Below are 20,501 nucleotides of genomic sequence, written 5' to 3' on the forward strand. Positions count from 1 at the left end.
CATTTTGTAAGCGGGCAAAGCCACCTTGCCCTTCAGAAGAAAGTAGTTTCTCACAAGTGAATTTTATTTCAGCTGTTGGAGATAAGTGTCTGGTCCAAATGTGAACTAGATTATTCTGTCTTATGGTTAGGAGTTTTGCAGTATCAGTGTTAGATGAAATTATGGGAAACTGACAAAGAATTAGCTTTCTTTCATAAACTCAAAAGAGTTTGATGATGAGTTTGACATTGTGACACTTGGATTTTTTATTTATTAGGAAAGGAGGTAAGAAGTACTTGAATTCAGAATCCAAGATAAAACAGATTTATGTTTAGATAAACACAAATAAATAATCTTTATAAGATTAAAGAGAAGTCTTCTTTTGGAGAGAGTATAAGTCTCTTGGAACTGAGTTTGTGGAGTATAACTAGATGGCACCCAAACTTACTTTTGAAAAGACTCCTTGAATAAAATTTTGTTCCCAAGCACTTCTGTCTCCCTCATCCCACTTACACACTCTCTCTCCATCCTCCCTCTCTCACTCTCTCTTTGGAAAGAGGCCCTCTGGTTCCTAACCTAATTTAACTTGTTTCTGGAAATGGAGCAAATTAAATTTTACATATTAATATGCTTATGTCTGAAGTATCCATCTTCCTATGATGGGGAGATTAGGTTGCATTTGATTTTATGTTGACCAATCCACTCTTCTTGTTTTCATCTTGCTCACAGTAACATTATACTTCATTTAATCATGGGAGATACTGGATATTACATTGTTTTTGCCTCCAATATAAAATTTTGATTTTATGACTCTTATAATGTTTCTCTGAAGATTTGGAAGATAGTTCTGTCAATTTTCTAAAAATACAAATTAATCTAGTGCCAGCAACCATTGCTAATAAATATAAAGGAAATACCAAGACTAGAAACATATTTTTGCTTAAGGGGTAGCTTACTGTGGCCATGTTGAATGGTAAGCTTTATTGCCTCACTAATTAAGGAGAGAGATCTGTCAGTTCCAGCTACAAGTTGTGGGAAAACGGTCATGGAAAGAGAGAGTTTGAGCTCCTTTTGAATTAACATTTTCACCTTTTGCTTTGGGCACCCATCCCAAATTTATGTCTTTATTTACAGATAAATGGATAATTTCCTGTAATTAATCATTGAAACATATATGATAGAAAAAGCAGAAAACCAGTAATCAAAAAGAGTTCTTAGAAGAAAAAGTAGATTTCTGATATTATGAGCACATACCTATTTATAGACTGTTTTGGACGTCTCTGCTTGGTTTCCACCAAGGACTGAAATAAAATATATTCAAAATCTGAGCTCCTTGTCCTTCCACAGATGATTAGTAACTTCTCTACTCTTCGTAGTTATCAAAAATGTGAACCTTCAAGGGAGTTCCCATTGTGGCTCAGCAGAAACAAACACAACTAGTATCCATTAGTTCGCAGGTTAGATCCTTGGCCTTGCTCAGTGGGTTAAGTATCCAGCGTTGCCATGAGTTATGGTGTATGTCATAGATGTGGCTTGGATCTGGCATGGTTGTGGATGTGGCTTAGGCTGGCAGCTACAGCTCTGATTTTACTCTAGCCATGGGTGTGGCCCTGAAAAATAAATGTGAAACTTTCAATACTCAGTTTTCATAACTTTGACGTGAACTATAATATTCCTTTTGGAATCTTGTGGTTGTAATCTAGCACAGCTCTCTTGTGCAGCATTCATAATATTGCTCACCCAGTCTATGTTCAGACATGTCCGCATGTCCAGTGATGAAGTACTCACTAATCATGAGGCAACACATTTCTTTTGTTTTCTAATTATATGATTTTTAATGTAAGTTAGCTGGCTCAGTAAAAATGCACATTATGCTTCTATAAGCAAAGCAACTTTAAGTACATTATCTCATTTAATCTCTTCAATAATCCTATTTTTTTCATGTTGCTTTTTCAAAAATTTTATTGGAGTATAGTTGACTCACAAAGTTGTGTTAATTTCACCTATACAGCAAAGTAAATCTGTTATACATTTACATATATCCATTCCTTTTCAGATTTGTTTCCTATATAGGTTATTACATGGTATTGAGTACATTGTCCTGTGCTATACAGTAGGTCCTTGTTACTTATCTATTTTATATGTAATCTCAACCCCTAATTTATCCTCCCTCTGCCACATTTCCCCTTTGTTAAACATAAGTTTTGTTTCAAAATCTTTGAGTCTATTTCTGTTTTGTATGTCCTATTGTATCATTTTTATTAGATCCCAGATTTTAGCGATCTCATGATATTTGTCTTTGTCTGACATACTAAATGAAGTAAGTCATTCTTTATTGGTTAAGTTTCTCTATTTTGATCAAAATCTATGCATGTCCAATCATTTTTACCTTTTCGAGAACTAGCTTGGATGGAGTCTTAAGTGATATTTTCAATCATTGTATGTTTGCTTTTCTTTCCATGGCAATTTTAGATTTTTATTTGCTTGTCTCTTTGTTGTTTAATTGCCTTGGATACTTCACATTGAAGTAGGTCTTCTGGCAGAAAGAAGTTTTAAAGCTCAGAGATTTTTGCTTGTCCACGTCAAATATTTGAAAGACCATAGTAGTAATCTCGTTTCCATTTGAGAAAAAAAGATCACACTTTAGCAAAGAATGATAATGTGTAAGACATCTTTACTCCTCAGTTAGCATTTCATTTAAATAAGAAGGATTAAGCGAGGTTTTTAGTCACATCTTTGAAAAAAATGATAGCCAAAATTAGACCTATCATATCAATAATATATGTAATATATATTTAATATTATACCTGCACAGTATATGACATAAGTTATTTATATATTCTATAGTGACTATAAACATGAAACATAGTAATATATAAAGCAGTGCATATAAGAAAAAAATTTTTTAAAATAAAAGAACATCTGGGAGTTGTAATAACTAACATGTATTGTTACTTCACTTCCTAGTCTGAGCTCCTATGATAAAAAAAATTGCCTTTTTTTAACTCATTTAATCTTCATAACAGCCTTGAGAGGTAATCTATCATGATCCTATTTTACAGTTGAGGAAACTGAGGTATAGAAATTAACTGATCATACAACTAGTAAGTGATGGAGCCAGAATGTGAGCCCAGATCACCTAAACCCAGAGTCTCTACCCCTCACAGTTATCCAGTATTAGTCAAACCACCAGCACCAGAATAGCCAAGTCAGCTTGGGGTGAGTGCACTTTCCCGGACTCTACCACCAAATGGATTAGAGAATTTCAGAGAGTGAGGCACTATGTTAAATGACCAAATGTGGGTTTTTTATTTTTTATTTTTTTTTGCTTTTTAGGGCTGTACATGCAACATGTGGAAGTTTCCAGGTTAGAGGTTGAATCAGAGCTGCAGCTGCTGGCCTACACCACAGCCACAGCAATGTAGGATCCGAGCTGGGTCTGCGACCTACACCACAGCTCACAGCAATGCTGGATCCTTAACCCACTGAGCTGAGACCAGGGATCTAACCCTTATTTGCATGGATACCGGTTGGGTTCATTACCACTGAGCCACAGTGGGAATACCAACCAAGTGTAATTTTAAAATGAGAGAATGAGAAGGCAGGTCTCCCAAAACATCCCCGAAAGTGAGAGGTAGCTAACACTTCATCGAATTTGTCTTTCCAAGTCAGCTCTGAGCTACCTCAGAATTCATTGCTATTTGCTCCAGAAGGGGAAAAACTCTGACCCACGTGGCTGAGTTCTTCAGCTGCAGCTTAGGCTGTCTTTGGGTATAAAGAATCATTCATCTATCCTTTTACAAAGGATGATGGACCTGTGCAAATCCAGCCTTACAGCTTTGCCCATCCGCCTGCCTCTTACATTTGTGAAATAACCCGCCAGGTTGAGCATGCAGTCGGGCAGAATGAAGAACACACAGGGATCAGACCCTGACCTTATTAGCTCAGCATGATCGGCAGAGCTGGCATCCTCCAGCTGGGTGGTGCCCAGCTGGAGAAGTTTCTGTCTTTCCTGTAGGAGAAGGGCCCATAGATGCCAATGCATCTGCTCTCTGACTCTCCTCTCAAGCCATTCAAGCAGTAGTCTGTTGACATGGTAAGAAAAAAACACGTTTGCCTGGCACACACGCCATAAAGGAACTTTTTGCATTGAAAGTAGAGATTTGAAATATAGTTGGCATACAAATGCCCTTTCAGGCTTCCCATGCCAGCACCCATGTTAGCGAAATTTAAACGTGGGGAAAAACGCTTTTATGGCCTGCCAGATTGTTTGGCAAATGATTTGGGTCTATCTCGTCTGTTTGTAATGCAGTGATTTTGGTAACTTTTTACTGTGGAAAAAACTAAATGTTGCTTTTTGCATGGGTTTTGTTCCACATCAATTATGATTTTCTTCACCCTAGCTAATCTTGCTTCTGAAATGTAAAATGTTAACATGCAGGGTGTGTTTTATATAATATATAGTGTAAATCTGCCTATCTGCTTACTCTTTTACATAGTTCAATACAGGTTCTTTTTTATTTTGACCTGGAAATAATGTGGTTGATTTATTTGCAATGAATCATAGGACTTTGCTTTTTCTGACTTGAGAGAGAAGAGTAACCCCTAAATCGGATTCAGGTTGAATGGATTTTATAGATGTTGTTCTAGATTTAGCTTGTACTGTGTTTTAATACAAATTTGACCTCTCTTTTAGATTTTTACTTTTGGTTCTATGGTCAGGTTTTATCCCTTTAAAAAATGGCATCCACAGTAACAATGTTAAAGGGGCCCTGAGTGCCCACGGGGCTCTCTCCCCTCCCAGCTCTGGCCCCTCTCCCTCCCCAGACAAGACTCCGCAACTCACCGCCCTGCCCTTAGAACATCCTGTATGCCTTTCCAGCTTCCACAAACCTGGCAGCCAATGTCCAGTTCAACTCAGTTTTAGATATTGATTTCATTTTGGAAATTGAGAGACTAATGCTGAGAGGTTAGGTGATATTTATTTTTTTATTTTTATAATTTTTAATTACTTTTATTTTTCCATTATAGTTGGTTTACAGTATTCTGTCAGTTTTCTACTGCACAGCAAAATGACCCAGTGACACACACACACACACACACACACACACACACACACACACACACACATATGCATTCATTTGTAAAGCCACTCATTGTGTGGGTTTCAGAGCCAGAGTAGGAACACAGGTGTTCTAACACCCAGTCGTTTTTCCCTTCACATGTTGCTGCTTCTGGGGGGAAAAGTCCCCATTTATTTAGCACCTAGTATATACAAGAAGACTTTCTATATGTTCATTTATTTAATCATTATAACAACCTTGAGAAGGTAGATAATATTATCCTTATTTTAGCTAGAAAGTGAAAATTCAGAGTGATTTAATTACTTGACTCACCTGCTACTGGGTCATAGATTACATTTTCTCTCTTCCATTGCAGATTATGCCTCCTTGCTCTAGAAGAAATAGAGCAGTACTATTTCTATCCCCCCATGTCCCGCCAGCTACTGTAGTTTAAAAGGGATTAGGGAATCATATTGTCCACTTATAGTGCCTGGTGAATTTTCAGATGCCAAACAAAAGCCTTCAGCAATACCTAAAGTTAAAAATTATTTTCGTCCCTGCAGGGGGATCGAAGTAGATAAATACAAAGGATAAACATCAGTGCCAGTCTCTTCACTCCGACTCACTTCCAGGGTCTTTGCTTGATCCCAACTGTAACTGTGGTTGTGTCTACTAACCACCTCCCCTCTGCCCTTCACAACCCACCCATCTCTGGGGACCTGCGTTACCTTTTCCTGAAACCTTTTCCAGCTCACTTCAGTCAGCCCCTTCCTTGATTCCTCTAGGACTTTCTGCACATATCATACAGTAAACACTGCAGATACAGTGTTGACTGAAAGAAAAATGACAACCTAATGGCTGAGAGTTATGTTTTATTTGGTAGACAAAGCTGAGGACTTAAGCCCTGTACACAACATCTCAGATAACTCTGAGCCAGGATATAGATGTTTTTGCAACACAGACCAGGTATTGGGAACATCAAAAAGTTACTGTTAATCAAGGAAAACCAGATATCTCAAGTTAAGGAATTTGGTGCTTTTCTATGTATGGGAAGATGCAAGAGTCTGGGCTCGCTAAAACCATTCCTTTGATATATACCTCAGCTCTCTGGGGCCAGTAACCTGTGCTTTCTCATCCTGCATTCTCTCAGGGCTCACATTTGGGAGTGGCTATAGTGGCTGTTGGCTGAAACATCCTTTGTTTACCAATATGGCAAGTGGCATTTTAATTCACAATAGCCAGGATCTTACATGCTTTACTTTGTCAGTTTGTGGGAAATGTAAATTCTTTGATTTAGAGATTGCATCTCATGGATGCTTACTTTTGTATTTTTTCCAGCACAATATTAGGAATATAGATCAGTGTTTGATTCATTTTTAATAAGAGGTTAACACAGACAAAAATATTGATTTGCTAAGACAACTTGATCTTTCCTTATATAAATTTCCAAATGTAAATTTCACCTAGGAACTAAACTGCCTAAGCTAAGTGAAGAACTAGTTTTATTCTTGATTTGCTTGGGCTAAGTTAAGAACCACTTTATTCTGTGGTTAGGACAGTCCAGAAGAATAAACATAGCTATTTGATAAGGAATTGTTTTGAAGATATACTTGGATTCTACTGAGGATGAAAACACAGGACCAAGAGGACAGGTGTGAGGAGGCATGCACACATATGAAGACGACAGAGAAATTAAAAAAAAAAAAAAAACGTAGGGAGGGGTTAAGAAACATGGTCAAATTCTGACACAAAGAGATCAAAAAGAAGAATAAACACACAATAAATATAGATGTAAAGATAAAATTGGAAAGGGATGTTGGTGCCAAATGGAAAATAGCCTAAGGAATCTGAGCTTTATCAGGCTACTAGGAAGACCTAGGATGGTTTTGAACAGAAGATAGATAGAAGTCCTTAAGGTGGTGGGTGTTGATCTCAAATAGCAGTACCTTAGGGGACAAGCAATAGCAGAAAGGAGAGAAAGTCAGATGGAGAGTGAATAAGAGGCAACAGCTACCCACCTTCAGCCCTCTGTGGTCTGATAGCCATACAGATGCTACTTGTTACTGTCTTTTTAAATTTTTCAAAAGAAATTTGAAATCTGGCATAGTGACCCTTACAAACACACACACACACATGTGTATTCTTTTTGTCATACCATCTTCCATCATGTTCTATCCCAAGAGATTGGATATAGTTCCCTGTGCTGCATAGTAGGACTTCATTGCTTATCCATTCTAAAAGTAATAATTTACATCTACCAACCCCCCAGCTCCCTGTCCACATTCATAAATGTTGGCTTAAAAATGTTGAATCATAAGAGAAATGCAAATCAAAACAACCATGAGATACCACCTCACACCAGTCAGAATGGCCATCGTTAATAAGTCCACAAATAACAAGTGCTGGAGGGGGTGTGGAGAAAAGGGAACCCTCCTGCACTGTTGGTGGGAATGTAAACTGGTACAGCCACTATGGAGGACAGTTTGGAGATACCTTAGAAATCTATACATAGAACTTCCACAATCCCACTCTTGGGCATATATCTGGACAAAACTCTACTTAAAAGAGACACATGCACCCGCATGTTCATTGCAGCACTATTCACAATAGCCAGGACATGGAAACAACCCAAATGTCCATCGACAGATGATTGGATCAGAAAGATGTGGTATATATACACAATGGAATACTACTCAGCCATAAAAAAGAATGACATAATGCCAATTGCAGCAACATGGATGGAAGTAGAGAATCTCATATTGAGTGAAATGGGCCAGAAAGACAAAGACAAATACCATATGATATCACTTATAACTGGAATCTAATATCCAGCACAAATGAACATCTCCACAGGAAAGAAAATCATGGACTTGGAGAAGAGACTTGTGGCTGCCTGATGGGAGAGGGAGGGAGTGGAAGGGGTTGGGAGTTTGGGGTTATCAGACACAACTTAGAATAGATTTACAAGGAGATCCTGCTGAGTAGCATTGAGAACTATGTCTAGATACTCATGTTGCAACAGAACAAAGGGTGGGGAAAAAATGTAATGTATATAACTTGATCCCCTTGCTATACAGTGGGAAAATAAAATAAAATAAAATAAATCAAACCTCAAAAAAAACGTTGAATGACTATGTTAATCAAATGAAACACTTCTGTGAGTCAGACGCTAGCCTGTGATCTCGATGTGCAGTGAGTGATACAGTCACTTTTCAACATGGGTAAGGAAAGAAAGCTGATCAGAGGAAAAAAATGAGCTGAACAGCTAACCTGATGCTTTAACAGGGCAGAGACCTCACAAGGCACAGAAACACTCCTCTTCTAGCAAAGTCATGCCATGGCCATGTATATTTTTTTATACCCAGTTGTACTTTCATTTTAAAACTGACAGATTTTACAGTGTGTGACTCAGCTGACCTTTAAAACTTTTTCAAACCTTTTTTTCACACTTTTTAGAACTGACAGAAACCATGTCAGAAAGTATGAACTTGTTTTATAAATGCAGACCTGGTTTAAAATATGAATTAAATTGAAAAAGTTCCAGAAAACTTTTGAGTCAATAAATTCATTAATTGAGTGTTCATTGGTCTACCACAGAGTATAACTCTGGGCAGCCCAGGCTATGTGGTCCCCCTACTTACCTGATATCTAATTGTAATTCCAAAATCAAGGGCCATGAAAGAATGAGAGAGAAATAATTTGAATAGATAGCGACTAGATTTTTTTTTTTCTAGAATTTTGAAAGACAAGAATCCTCAAAACAGAGAATCACAATGAACCCCAGGCAGTATAAATAAAGCAATTGTAAGTGTAACCACATCATGGCAAAACTGAAGACAAAGACAAAGGGAAACTCTTAACAGTAGATTAAGAGAAAAGAGTTGACCTAAAATAGAACAATGGAGTGATAGCATATTTTTTAATGTTCAGCTGACATCTATAAACAGTAGCATAATGCTATTGATAGAATTATGACTATAACTAGAACTTACACCCAGATGAATATTATTCAGGAATAATGGTTAAATAAATATATATCCAGACGTACAGGAAGAGAATGTTTACTACCAAAGAACTTCATCAGTGAGATTTCTGAAGAATATACTGCACAAATGTGGAAGAGTTAGTAAGATGTAAGAAACTGTGAGCAGGGAAACTAGAAAATATAAGGACAAATATAAATGAAGAATGTGTAAAATATAATAATGTCTAATGTAGGAGTACAAAGTCAAGATAATATTAAAATATGGAATGTTTTACAATATGAGTATGTTAAATGGGAAGGGGTGAATGACAGATTATCCTAAGTATTAGAATTTGAGGGAATAAAGATATAATTAAATTTTTATTTTAAACATAAATTTTGAAATTCTCATAATCACTGTGTATGTAACAGGTATAATTTCCAAACTAAGGGAAGAATAAAATTAGGAAACAAATGAAAAACATTCAACCAAAGGAAAGCAGGAAATGAATAGAAATAATTATAAGAAAATCAAGCCATTTATCATAAAGTAAGATAGGAAACATATATACAAAGATAGTAGTGATTAGGATAAATGTTAGTGGACTAATTTCACCAATAAATGACTGATATTCTAAACCAAAAATCCTGTAAAAGGGGACACTGTATTTAAAGTGATTCTATGAATTGAGAGCTGAAATAGATTTGGAAAATTTAGTTTCTTGTTTACAAATGAGAAAATCAAAGCCAGAGAGGCAAGTGAGATAACCAAGTTCACGTAGCTAAAAACTATTACATATTTGGCTAGAACCTGACTCCCAATATGATACTCTGTTAAATTCTACTTTCTTCTTCTTTTCAAACCAAATATATTTCATCTTTACGAGTAAGTTCTGTAGGGAAAACCTGAGTTTGATGTTGTGACTAAAAATTTACAGTGCTGGTGACACAAGTTTAGAGAATTGCACTTGACTTATTTGTGTAAGATACATTTGAGATGTCTGTGTGTTACCATGATGGCAGTGTGGTTCCAGAACACAAGAGCATGGTCAGGGTTTCCCAGGAAGGTGGAGCTATTTGTAGATTACCTTAGAAATTATGAAGATAGTGTAGTGCAGGAAGATGAGAGAAGATGAAGATCAAAAGCCTGTGCAAAACCTTTAAGAGGCAGGCAGGAAAAAAGGAGCTTGCAAAAGTAAACTGAAGAAAAGTCACGGACTAAAGAATCAGCAGAGAACCATGCCCTGGATGAGTAGACTTAAAGAAGTCAGGGTTTGTCATCTATACCAGATACCCCAGAAAAGACAACTAGGATGAGAATCAGAAATTAAACCACAGGCTGTGGCAGTCAGGATGACACTGCTGACTTTAGCATGAACAATTTCAACAGAGTGTCGGGACAAAACCCAGCACAATTGCTTGAGCAATGAATGGAGTTTGAAAAAAATTAAGTTGATAAAGATTGAAAGCACAGACATGGGACAGATGTTAAAGAGCCAGATGATAACATTAAACATAGACCTAGAGTAAAAAAATATATCCTAATTTCTTCAGTCTTCAGACTACCATTCAGAAAGGGCCTGGAAAATTTTGTGCAAGGAAAGCTGTGCTTTGGTATGGTTTCTGTCATTGTCCGCTTTGCTTTGACTTAGAACTGGTGCCTAACCCCTTTATTTCTCAGTTTCATCAATCTATAAAATGCTGTCTTCCAAAAGAATAATTCAATGGAAAGATGTATGTGAATGCGCTTTGAAATGTGTAAAACCTTCCTTAAGTCTAAATTCTGCATGTTGTTATATTTCATTAGTGGGTGGTTTGGTGAAAAGTCTAAACCCATTGGTGTTAAATACCATGCATTGGTATTATTTTTATCTAAACCCTGTTTTTAGTCATTCTCTACCCAATGTCCTATGCCTGTCCCTAAACCACAACTTGAACAGGTCCCATTTTCATTTTCCTTTTATTTAAAATTGTTTTTCAGGTATAACACAGAAGATTTTAGGCACCAAAACTATTCTGCATGCTATTATAATGCATGTCTTTGTAGAATTGTCCAAACAGATAGAATATACAATGCCAAGAGTGAACCCTAATGTCAACTATGGACTGTGAGGGGTAATGACACATGTCAGTGTAGGTTCATCAACTGTAACAAACGTGACACTCTGGTAGGGGACGCTGATAATGGAGGAGGCTATGCACGAGTGGGGCAGAGGGTCTATGTGCCTCCTGTTCAGTTCTGCTGTGACCCTAATACTATTCTGAAAAATATATGAAGTCTATTAAAAAAAAAAGCTCAGCATTCTTGAGCCTAATATATAGTGTCCTTGTCCTATCCAATTTAACACTCATATTCTCTCAGTCTGGCTGCAGAGTCTGGTAGTGTATTAGGAAGAGGGATTTGAGCCACTCTTTCACCTTTTCTGTTTCTTCCCTTTTCTAGTTCTCATTCTTTAGAGACAAAAGAAGAGCTGGGAGACAAGAGTTAGGCAGATGACTCTGCCTAAACTGGTTATGAATTATCATTCTCTCTTGCCTTCTCCAATCAAGCCTGTCTAACCTCTGTGGCAGGTATCTGAAGGCTGGTCCTTTTATGTGGAATATTCAGGGAACCATCAGGGCTCTCTCACTGCTAAGCACTGTGACAAGGAGGATTCCTTCAGGTTCCTTGCCTTTTAACATTCCTCCAGACCTCTCCTGCCCTCATTAGTATTCCTCATTGTCTCCAGCCCCTCATCCTGGAGACAGCCTTCTCAGAGGTGGGTTAATGGCAAGATGTCTGGAGAGCAGCTACCTGCTGTGGTGTTTATTGATCTGCAGGGAACCCACATAAAGTCATCATGCTAACCTGTGGGAAATCGGGCTTCTCTACTGTCTCTCCCTCCTCAACCCTGCCATCTCTCTCCAGGTCTCAAATGTCCCTACATAAGCTCAGATCAGCCATTCCATTACTTAAGCAGACACGCATCCAGCCAAGCAAGTGGCACGAAGCTGTGTGAGTGAAAGCTCCATCCCTTTGTAAGGAGTCTGGTTTGAGTCTTAGTTGCCAAGTTCAGGGCAACAATAAGAGTCCCACCCAAAAGCCTATTATCTTTTAAAACATAGAACATTTGATCTGATGCAAGCATTTCGAGTTGCATTCTGTGAAGAAAAATAATCACCAATTTTGACCAAAAGCTCTGAGTTGCCTGCATTTAAATATTTCTGCCCTAAGTTTAGACAAAGTTGAACATAATCAAAATCCACTGGGAGGAAGAATGTCAAAAAGATTCATTCGGAAGAAAGCAAAAACAGCTTTTTTTCTACCTTTTGTTAATCATTCTTAGATAACAAACTCTTAATTAGTAAAGATACATTTATATGGTTTTGATTGTAATTTTATTAAGATCTTGAAGAGAGTTCATCTGAGCATTGAAATAGTGTTTACTGAAAAGTGCCTTCAACTTTTATGAGCAGAAACACGCCATTGGTAGATGCGTGAGTGTCCCACTGACAATGGAGTCTAAGGCCCCCTGTAAAAAGAACTGTATAGACTGTTCCTCTCTTCCAGGGAAGATGAATTGCTGGTAAAACACTGCCAGGAAATAATAGGTCAAGTTTTATCCCTCTCCCTCAGGTTTTACTTGGAAGTAGATGCCATTATAAAATGAAGGTTTGGGTATTTCAAAGCGAAACATCATGCCAAGAAAATTTGATCAGTAAAATCTGCTGGTGTGAGGAGCATGGATGAAGGACAATAGGTAGGAAGAACATCTAAATTGATCGAAGAACTATATATAGGCCAGTTTATTAGAACTGTCTTCTAAAATGTGGACTTGATTTACGTATGCTTGTATAACTACGTCTGTGTAAATGAATTCAAACTGGCTTTTTGCACAAGATCAATAGGGAGACGTGGGTTGTAAATTTCATTTTAATGGAAGATTAACTGCCATAAGGAAAAAAGTTCTTATTTCATTCCCAAAATAAATATGCAACAACAAAGCATGAGATATTTAAGCTTCCTGTTTTGCTTGCTATTTTTATATGACTGTGTTCCTTGCTGCTTTATGCCTGCCTGTTTATGGAAATGAAAAACTAAATACAACTTGGGGGAAAAAAATATCACACAAAGGAAGTGATGTATGAGAATCAGCATTTTGTTATTTTGTAGGGTCGTGACTTGGTATACATTGCGACTTTAGATTTTTCTGTTACAGCATCTCAGTCATTTGGGGATGAAATTCCAGCGTGAGGCAATATATAACTTGCATAACTCGAAATGGTGTCCTGTCCTTCAATACCATATATGTATGCATGTATTTTAAAAAGTAGATTTATATATATGTGTGTGTGTGTATATATATATACAGTAAGATATATCAACTCACATTTTTTTGAATAGAATTAATCTTACGTAAATGAAATACAGTTATGCATTTTAGCCCAGCATCTCCATGAGTCTGTGTTAGGCGTCTCTATAAGACTACTGTTAATCTTCTATATTTTCTCTTCTGTAAAACAGTAAAGGGGTATGTGGATAGCTGTGAAATTTGTATTGCTTTTGCCCTGATCATGAAGATTATAAACTGGGGTCACTGACTGCATTAGTTTCCTAGGGCTGCTGTAATGAAGTACCACAAACTGGGTGGTTTCAAACAAAAGAAATTTATTGTCTCACAGTTCTGGAGGCTAGAAGTCCTAAATTAAGTTGTCACAGGGCCAGGCTCTCTCTCAGGTTCTATGGGGAGAATTCATTTCATGTATCTCTCCTAGCTTCTAGTGGTTGCTACCAATCCTTGACATTTCTTGGTTTGTTGATGCATCAGTCCAGGCTCTGCTTCTGCCTTTGTGTGGCTCTCTCTGTGTCTCTGTTTTCTCCTCTTAAACGGACACTAGCCATAGGATGAGAACCTGCTGTAATCCAGGGTGAGTTCATCTTAACTTGATTACATCTCCCTAGATACCATTTCCAAACAAGGTCACATTCGCAGGTTCAAGGGGTTAGGACCTCATGTATCCTCTGGGGGGAGGGGGGAACACAATACAACCCATAACTATGACTGTTGGTTGGTGAACCTCACCGCTGAGCAGATGGTCTCAGTTACAACTTTGTTTATTTTTTTTTAATTTTTATTATAGGTAATTTACGATGTTCTGTCAATTTCTGCTGTACAGCAAAGTGGCCAAGTTATACATATACATACATCCTTTTTCTCACATTTCAATTACGATTTTAAATTGCTGTGCTGTCTAGTTCTTGAGAAATGATATTACATGTCTAATATTTTGTAGACATGTAAGGAATATGATAGTCTAACTAATGAAATGCTTAAAATATATAGAACTTTTAAATATACAAAAATATGTTTCGAATAGATAAAACAAATTTAATAAATACATATCACCATCCCTAATTTGTAATAAGTGTTCATTCATAATGAATGAGTGAATCAGTAATTCAGTCAGTCAGCATTAATACGAAATTATATTGAGCCTAATTTAACTCCCCTGTGATGATTCAAAAGAATTCCTTCAGGTGAAACCTAGCAAGGTAGAAGTTGAGATCACTACTTGCTTGAATGCTAAATGACTATTTCTTACAGTTCACATCTTTTTGTCTATTTGGAAATTCACTAGATAAAGTATGTTTTATGTCTTTTGTTACAGTGTTCTTATCTTTCATTCCTGTTGATTTCCTCATTATATGTTATTTCCTTTAAGTTAATTAAATTACCTTTGTTGATTGGTTCACACCAGTGTATCCTGGTTGGTTTCTCCATCTATAAAATTATCTACTTTATCATATATCGGGATTGTCTGTCCTTCAATCTGTTTTTCTCTGTCTAGACATTCAATAAAGGTATTTTGATGGTAATGGTATTATTTGCGTTATGTTTCTTTACTAACAGTTATTTCCATTTTCCCTTTAACCTAGTAGAGAGAGAAGTAACCATCAAAACAAAAAAACAAATTACAATATAACCCAGGTTTTACAAATAAAAGCTATTTCCTCAACCTTAAAACTGCACATTATCTCTGTGTGACCTCAGAAGGGTTTTAAGAATGCACTACATGCAGTTAAATAATAAAATGTTTCACAGAGAAAGAAAATGTAAGGCAGCAACAGATAAAAATGCCAAAATTCAAACTGAAAATGTTCTTAGCTACTACTTATCAAACTGCTAATGTTTTCCATTTTATAGCTCTTTTCTTGACAGACATTCAAGTATTTGCTAATCAAACCTATCCTTAAAGCCAAAAATTCCTCCTAAAAACATGATTGAGAAATCAAAACATTTAAACCAGCTATAGTGATTTTATTTTTTCTTAAAAGAGAAAAATGAAATCTAACTATCATGGAAGAAAGTTTTCATTTTTTAATCATATTTTTATCCCTCATTTTTTCTGAGAAAGGCTTCTAGTTGTGTCTTTCAGTCACCAGAAGTCTACATTTATGGAAAATCAGCAGGTATCTCTAGTTATTAGAATCAACTGGGCAGAGGAACATGGCAAAATCAGGATTAGAGGCATTTTCCTGAGCAAATCGAGAAGAGGTACCATTTCAGTAGGTTACCTTTTGAGATTCTCACATTTAATTACATCAGTGGCACTTGACATTATAAATGTTCTTTTCTTTCTAATATCACCTTCTATCATCATTAGTAAATGTCAACAGTAATGAAGTGGTTTTTTCTGACTTCTCTTTCTTCTTAATATAATGGGAGAGAAAATGCTAATGAGTTTGTTATCCTAAAATTGTTTTCAATACTCAAAACCAATGCTGAGCCAGTTGTCTGTTTATTAGCTTAGTTTTACTCTTTTTATTTTCTTTGCATTTGGGAAGGAAATTTTCTCTTTGTATTTCTTACTACACTTCTACTTGGTGCAATTTCTTATTCTCCCTGCAAGCCCTTAGTTGACAACTACCTGCAATTAGATGGTGCTTCTGGGCTGAAGTCAGAATAGTGTGGAAGGTCCTGCCCCTTGCTGTGACTTAAGTGCTGTCTGAAAGCTATTTTTTTTCCCCCTTGAAAGCTCTTTTTGTCCCCTTCTCTCTATTTTTAAATTTTGATGTATAATGGCTACCCGACCCTGTGGTCTCCTGTAACATCTCAATCAAAATATAACAGAGCCTTGACTTCTTGCCCTCAAAGATTAAATACACCCACTGTGTGAAATTGATGTGTTTTATAACACTAGACCTAGTTTCTTTACTGTCAAAATAAAATTAACATCTTATGAAAAGAGAAGCCATCACTGGAAGAGGTCAGGAAGAAAGAGATAATGTCATAGTTTTCCAACACAACATTATTCAGTGTCTGTGCTGAAGACTTGCTTGACAGGGAGGGTCTGGGTCACCTTTTAGCTGTGGCTGTTTTCTCCTACTGAGAAATGAGGGAAAAGCTGTCTATTATATAGGGATGGCAGCAGGACTGGGGTCCCCAACCTGTGAAAAAGCTACTCAATCAGTGCCAGAAAGATTAAAGGGAGCTGTTTAATGTTCCTCTACAATAGGCAAAAAAGGAAATTGTAAGGATAATATATTCTGAAAAATGTGAACCCAAGACAAAAGTGCCTAGAGTTTTAAAATAAAATGACTACTTATAAGGGGTTCTATTCCCCAGAAATATATTACACAATCTCTGATTATACCTTGCTTTTTAAACATGGTCTTTGGGAGTTTGGTTCTCTAACTTCTTTATTTCACAGTTGGATATACTGTTAATTGAGTTAGATCCAGTGAATATCCAAGAATATCCAAATAAGCTCAAGATTGGCTTCTGACTACTACGTTTGCATATTTGTCCCCATTACAGGAAGTTTTTGATTCCATATTTATCTCTAACACCTGCATTTTCATATTTCTAAAGTACTAAGCAGAATACAATATAATATTCAAATATCACTTGATTATATATCATTTCAAGTTTATAGTATTTCTTCTATACTCAAGGAATTGTGAAATTTTCTTGTGGTGAAATCTAGACATCTCTTTTTGTTTTCTGCCAGTTAGTAGTGTGTTCTGAGAGAACTTCCCCACTTATTTTGCTTCAGGTAACAATCTATTTTCATCTTACCTTTGGAAACATATTTCAATAATACTAACAAACACATCTAATCAGGTGAGCCTGGTTCAAGAGTAGAATATAATTGTTGTTGGCTTCATGAATAGTCATGCATTTTTGCTAATTTTCAAGATTTCTTTCATGCCTCTGAATTCTCCTGGAATTGTTTGCTGATTCCCTCATCCTTCTCTGAACTTTCAGGGGCCCAATAAACCACACAATTTAGGATAAAATTGTGAGTGGTCTTGAGTTTCCTACTGTCAACCGTGGAGTATAAGCATCTGAGCAGGAAGATACCTATGGGTGAGGAATAGCATGTCCAACATGAGCCTGGTCTAATAGAACAAGAGATGTTGGCTTCATTTTGATGCTAAAGGAACCAAACACAGTAGCTTTCCCTTTAGGAGATACTAACTTTAAGTATGGGGAGAGGCTGGAATGTGCTGTGTCCAAAGGAGGCATCTCTAGCAGAAGGGGAGAAAAAGAACTCAGACTAAAGAAAGAAGCAACATTTCTACTCAGAATGCTAAGCGCCTAAGTACTAGGACAGAGAAATCAGAGCCCAATCTCCACAGAAAATGGCAAAAGGGAAAACCAAGGACCATTGTTTAAAAGTGATACTCCCAGGAGTTCCCATTGTGGCTCAGTGGTTAACGAATCCAACTAGGAACCATGGGGCTGAGGGTTCAATCCCTGCCCTTGCTCAGTGGGTTAAGGATCCGGCGTTGCCATGGGTCGCACACGTGGTTCGGATCCCGCATTGCTGTGGCTGTGGCATAGGCCAGCAGCTACAGCTCTGACTGGACCCCTAGCCTGGGAACCTCCATATGCCGCGGGAGTGGCCCCTGAGAAGGCAAAAAGACAAAAAAAAAAAAAAAAAAAAGTGATACTCCCAACCCCCCCAAAAAAGGGACAAGAACTAGTTGAATTGAGGAATCATTTCTTTAGCTACACCATGCAGTAGCTGAGACCTATACAGTTCATTTCAGTGATGGAGTTGCCTCTGATTCTCACATTTCACTGCCACATGCAACTCTTTTGCAGGCCCTGAAGCCTGCATTTGCAATCTCCCATGGTGGGTTAGCTTTGCCTCCTGAAATTTCAGGAGGAATAGCCAGTGCCATTTATTGGCCACTGTTTGTGTGCCAGGCTCTAGGAAGCACTTTCCATACATTATTTCATGTCACCCTAACAAGCATGTTAGACTTTAGGGGGTTAAGTTTATAGAGGTTCAGCAGCTTGTGCACATTCCCCCAGCTCTCTAATGGGAGAGTGGGAATTCCAGATCTCTCCAACTCAAACATCCACACAAAGCAGGTATTTTTATTCTCATTTTATAGTTAGATAAAGTGAAACTACACTCCATATTCCTGCTTTTAAAAGTAGGGACCTTTTCATAAACTTCTTTTTTCCCCCACAGAGGCTTGTACTTCACAGACAGACAGTAAATATATAAAGATGGAGCTGAAGTACTCTTCTGGTTTCTGACTTTATATAAAAAGACACAAATTTTGATATGTATTTTTCATTTTCTTTTCTAAAGTTAGATGCTACTTAATGGGAATGAATATATGTATAAGGTACATTGAGCTAGCTCTTTACAAAAAAATATAATTTTTAGGAATATTGCATTAGGAAAAACAAGACTAAAAACACAGCTATATATTGCAAGTATAATTTAGACTCTCTGTTATGATTGGTTTTGGAAAAATAAATCGCTTCCCAAAAGATGTATTGACTCATTTTTTGAGGGATTATTATTGTTGTTTTTTAGGACACAGCAGGCCAGGAAAGATACAGGACCATCACCACAGCCTATTACCGTGGGGCCATGGGCTTTATTTTAATGTATGACATCACAAATGAAGAATCCTTCAATGCAGTGCAGGATTGGTAAGTAGGAGCGAATGTTCCCATTACTAAGAGTGTTGATTTTTTTCATTCAGCTCTTTCCCCCTCCTCAAAGCAGTGACCACACCCCAACATAATATGCCTGCTTTTTATATACTGTGATCTCACTTCTGTTTCAGAAAGCAAATAAATGCTAGCGTTGCTCAGACTCATTATTCAGGGATGGATAAGAAATAGTTTTGGTGATTTTTCTATATTTTGTTCACTCTAGTGCTTTGTATCCTATAATTTCTTGTTCTGTAGAGACTAGTGTGTTGCTTTTGATTTTTGGAAGTATAAATAATGAACTGTTTGGTAGTGTACTGGTCTGAAAGAGGTATCTGGAAACCATAAACCAGAGGCCACGACTGGCCCACCACCTATTTTGTAAATAACGTTTTATTAGAACACAGCCAGGCTCATTTACACTTTCACACTGCAGCAGAGCTAATTGCTGCAACAGAGACCATATAGCCCTCAAGCCTAAAACATTTTCTGTCAGTTCACAGTAAAATTTGCTAACCTTTTATCTGGATTTGTTAGGTAGTTTTCACTGTTTCCTCAAATTGAAGTTCCAAAGGACTAGGATGAAGAACAGTATAAAATGGAAAACTTTCTTGACTCACAGCTATAGCCAACCATATAGAAACACTCTGTCCATGAGGAGTGTGATTTGCAGGGGGCAGGGGACTGCCCTGACTGCAGCTTCTTCAACCTATTCCACTGGCACCTAAGGAAAAGATATTGAAAAACCACTGGTGGTCACTGTCATGAATTAAAACAGCAGGGCCGAACAAGGCTGCTTTTCTGTGGAAAGGCCAGAGTGTAGTTGGGCTTTATGTGCTATTAGGAGGATAACAGAGCTCACTGGAGGGATCAGGACTAAACAGTCACATTTTAACTTCAGATACGGTTATAGGAATTTGTGTCATGGTTCAGAGGTAATGAACCCGACTAGTATCCATAAGGACACAGGTTCAATCCCTGGCCTCACTCAGTGGGTCAAAAATCAGGCATTGCCATGACCTGTGGTGTAGGTTGTAGACACACCTTGGATCTGGCGTTGCTGTGGCTGTGGTGTAGGCTGGCAGCTGTAGCTCTGATTTGACCCCTAGCCTGGGAACTTCCATATGTTGTGGGTGTGGCCCTAGAAAGACCAAAAAAAAAAAAAAAAAAATATATATATATATATATATATATATATATATAGTTATAGCTTGTCTTATGAAAGAAAAGTCAGCAATACACAGGCAAGATAAACACTTATTTTTTCCAGTTTTACATAATAGTATTATCCAAAATGATTTTTTTTTTTACAAGTGTATCAGCTCAGGGAAGGTCAGAATAGACTTGTGGTTGCCAAGAGAAAGGGGGAGGGAGTGGAATGGACTGGGAGCCTAGGGTTAATAGATGCAAACTATGGCATTTGGAGTGGATAAGCAATGAGATCCAAGGAACTATATCTAGTCACTTATGATAGAACATAATGGAGAATAATGTGAGAAAAGGAAAAATAAATATATATACATATGACTGGGTCACTTTGCTGTACAGCAT

The 20,501-nt window shown here is 37.3% G+C and overlaps 1 protein-coding gene across 3 annotated transcripts in view; it reads left to right on the top strand.

The window, feature by feature from the left end:
- Window positions 1-20,501, top strand: part of RAB3C (RAB3C, member RAS oncogene family) — a 317,768-nt gene that overhangs the window by 118,290 nt on the left and 178,977 nt on the right. For 2 of the 3 annotated variants that reach the window (XM_003483830.5, XM_003359779.6), the window contains exon 3: window positions 18,829-18,947. In XM_003483830.5, the coding sequence (XP_003483878.1) occupies window positions 18,829-18,947 (119 nt within the window). Of the gene's footprint in view, window positions 1-18,828; window positions 19,362-20,501 lie in introns of all 3 variants that reach the window. The other variant, XR_014831368.1, reaches the window with a different exon arrangement.

Source organism: Sus scrofa, chromosome 16 (assembly GCF_054392235.1).
Source record: "Sus scrofa isolate SSC_HxYL_T2T_F1_AM1 chromosome 16, Sscrofa_HxYL_maternal_Yorkshire_Landrace_v2.0, whole genome shotgun sequence".
Lineage (NCBI taxonomy): Eukaryota > Metazoa > Chordata > Mammalia > Artiodactyla > Suidae > Sus > Sus scrofa.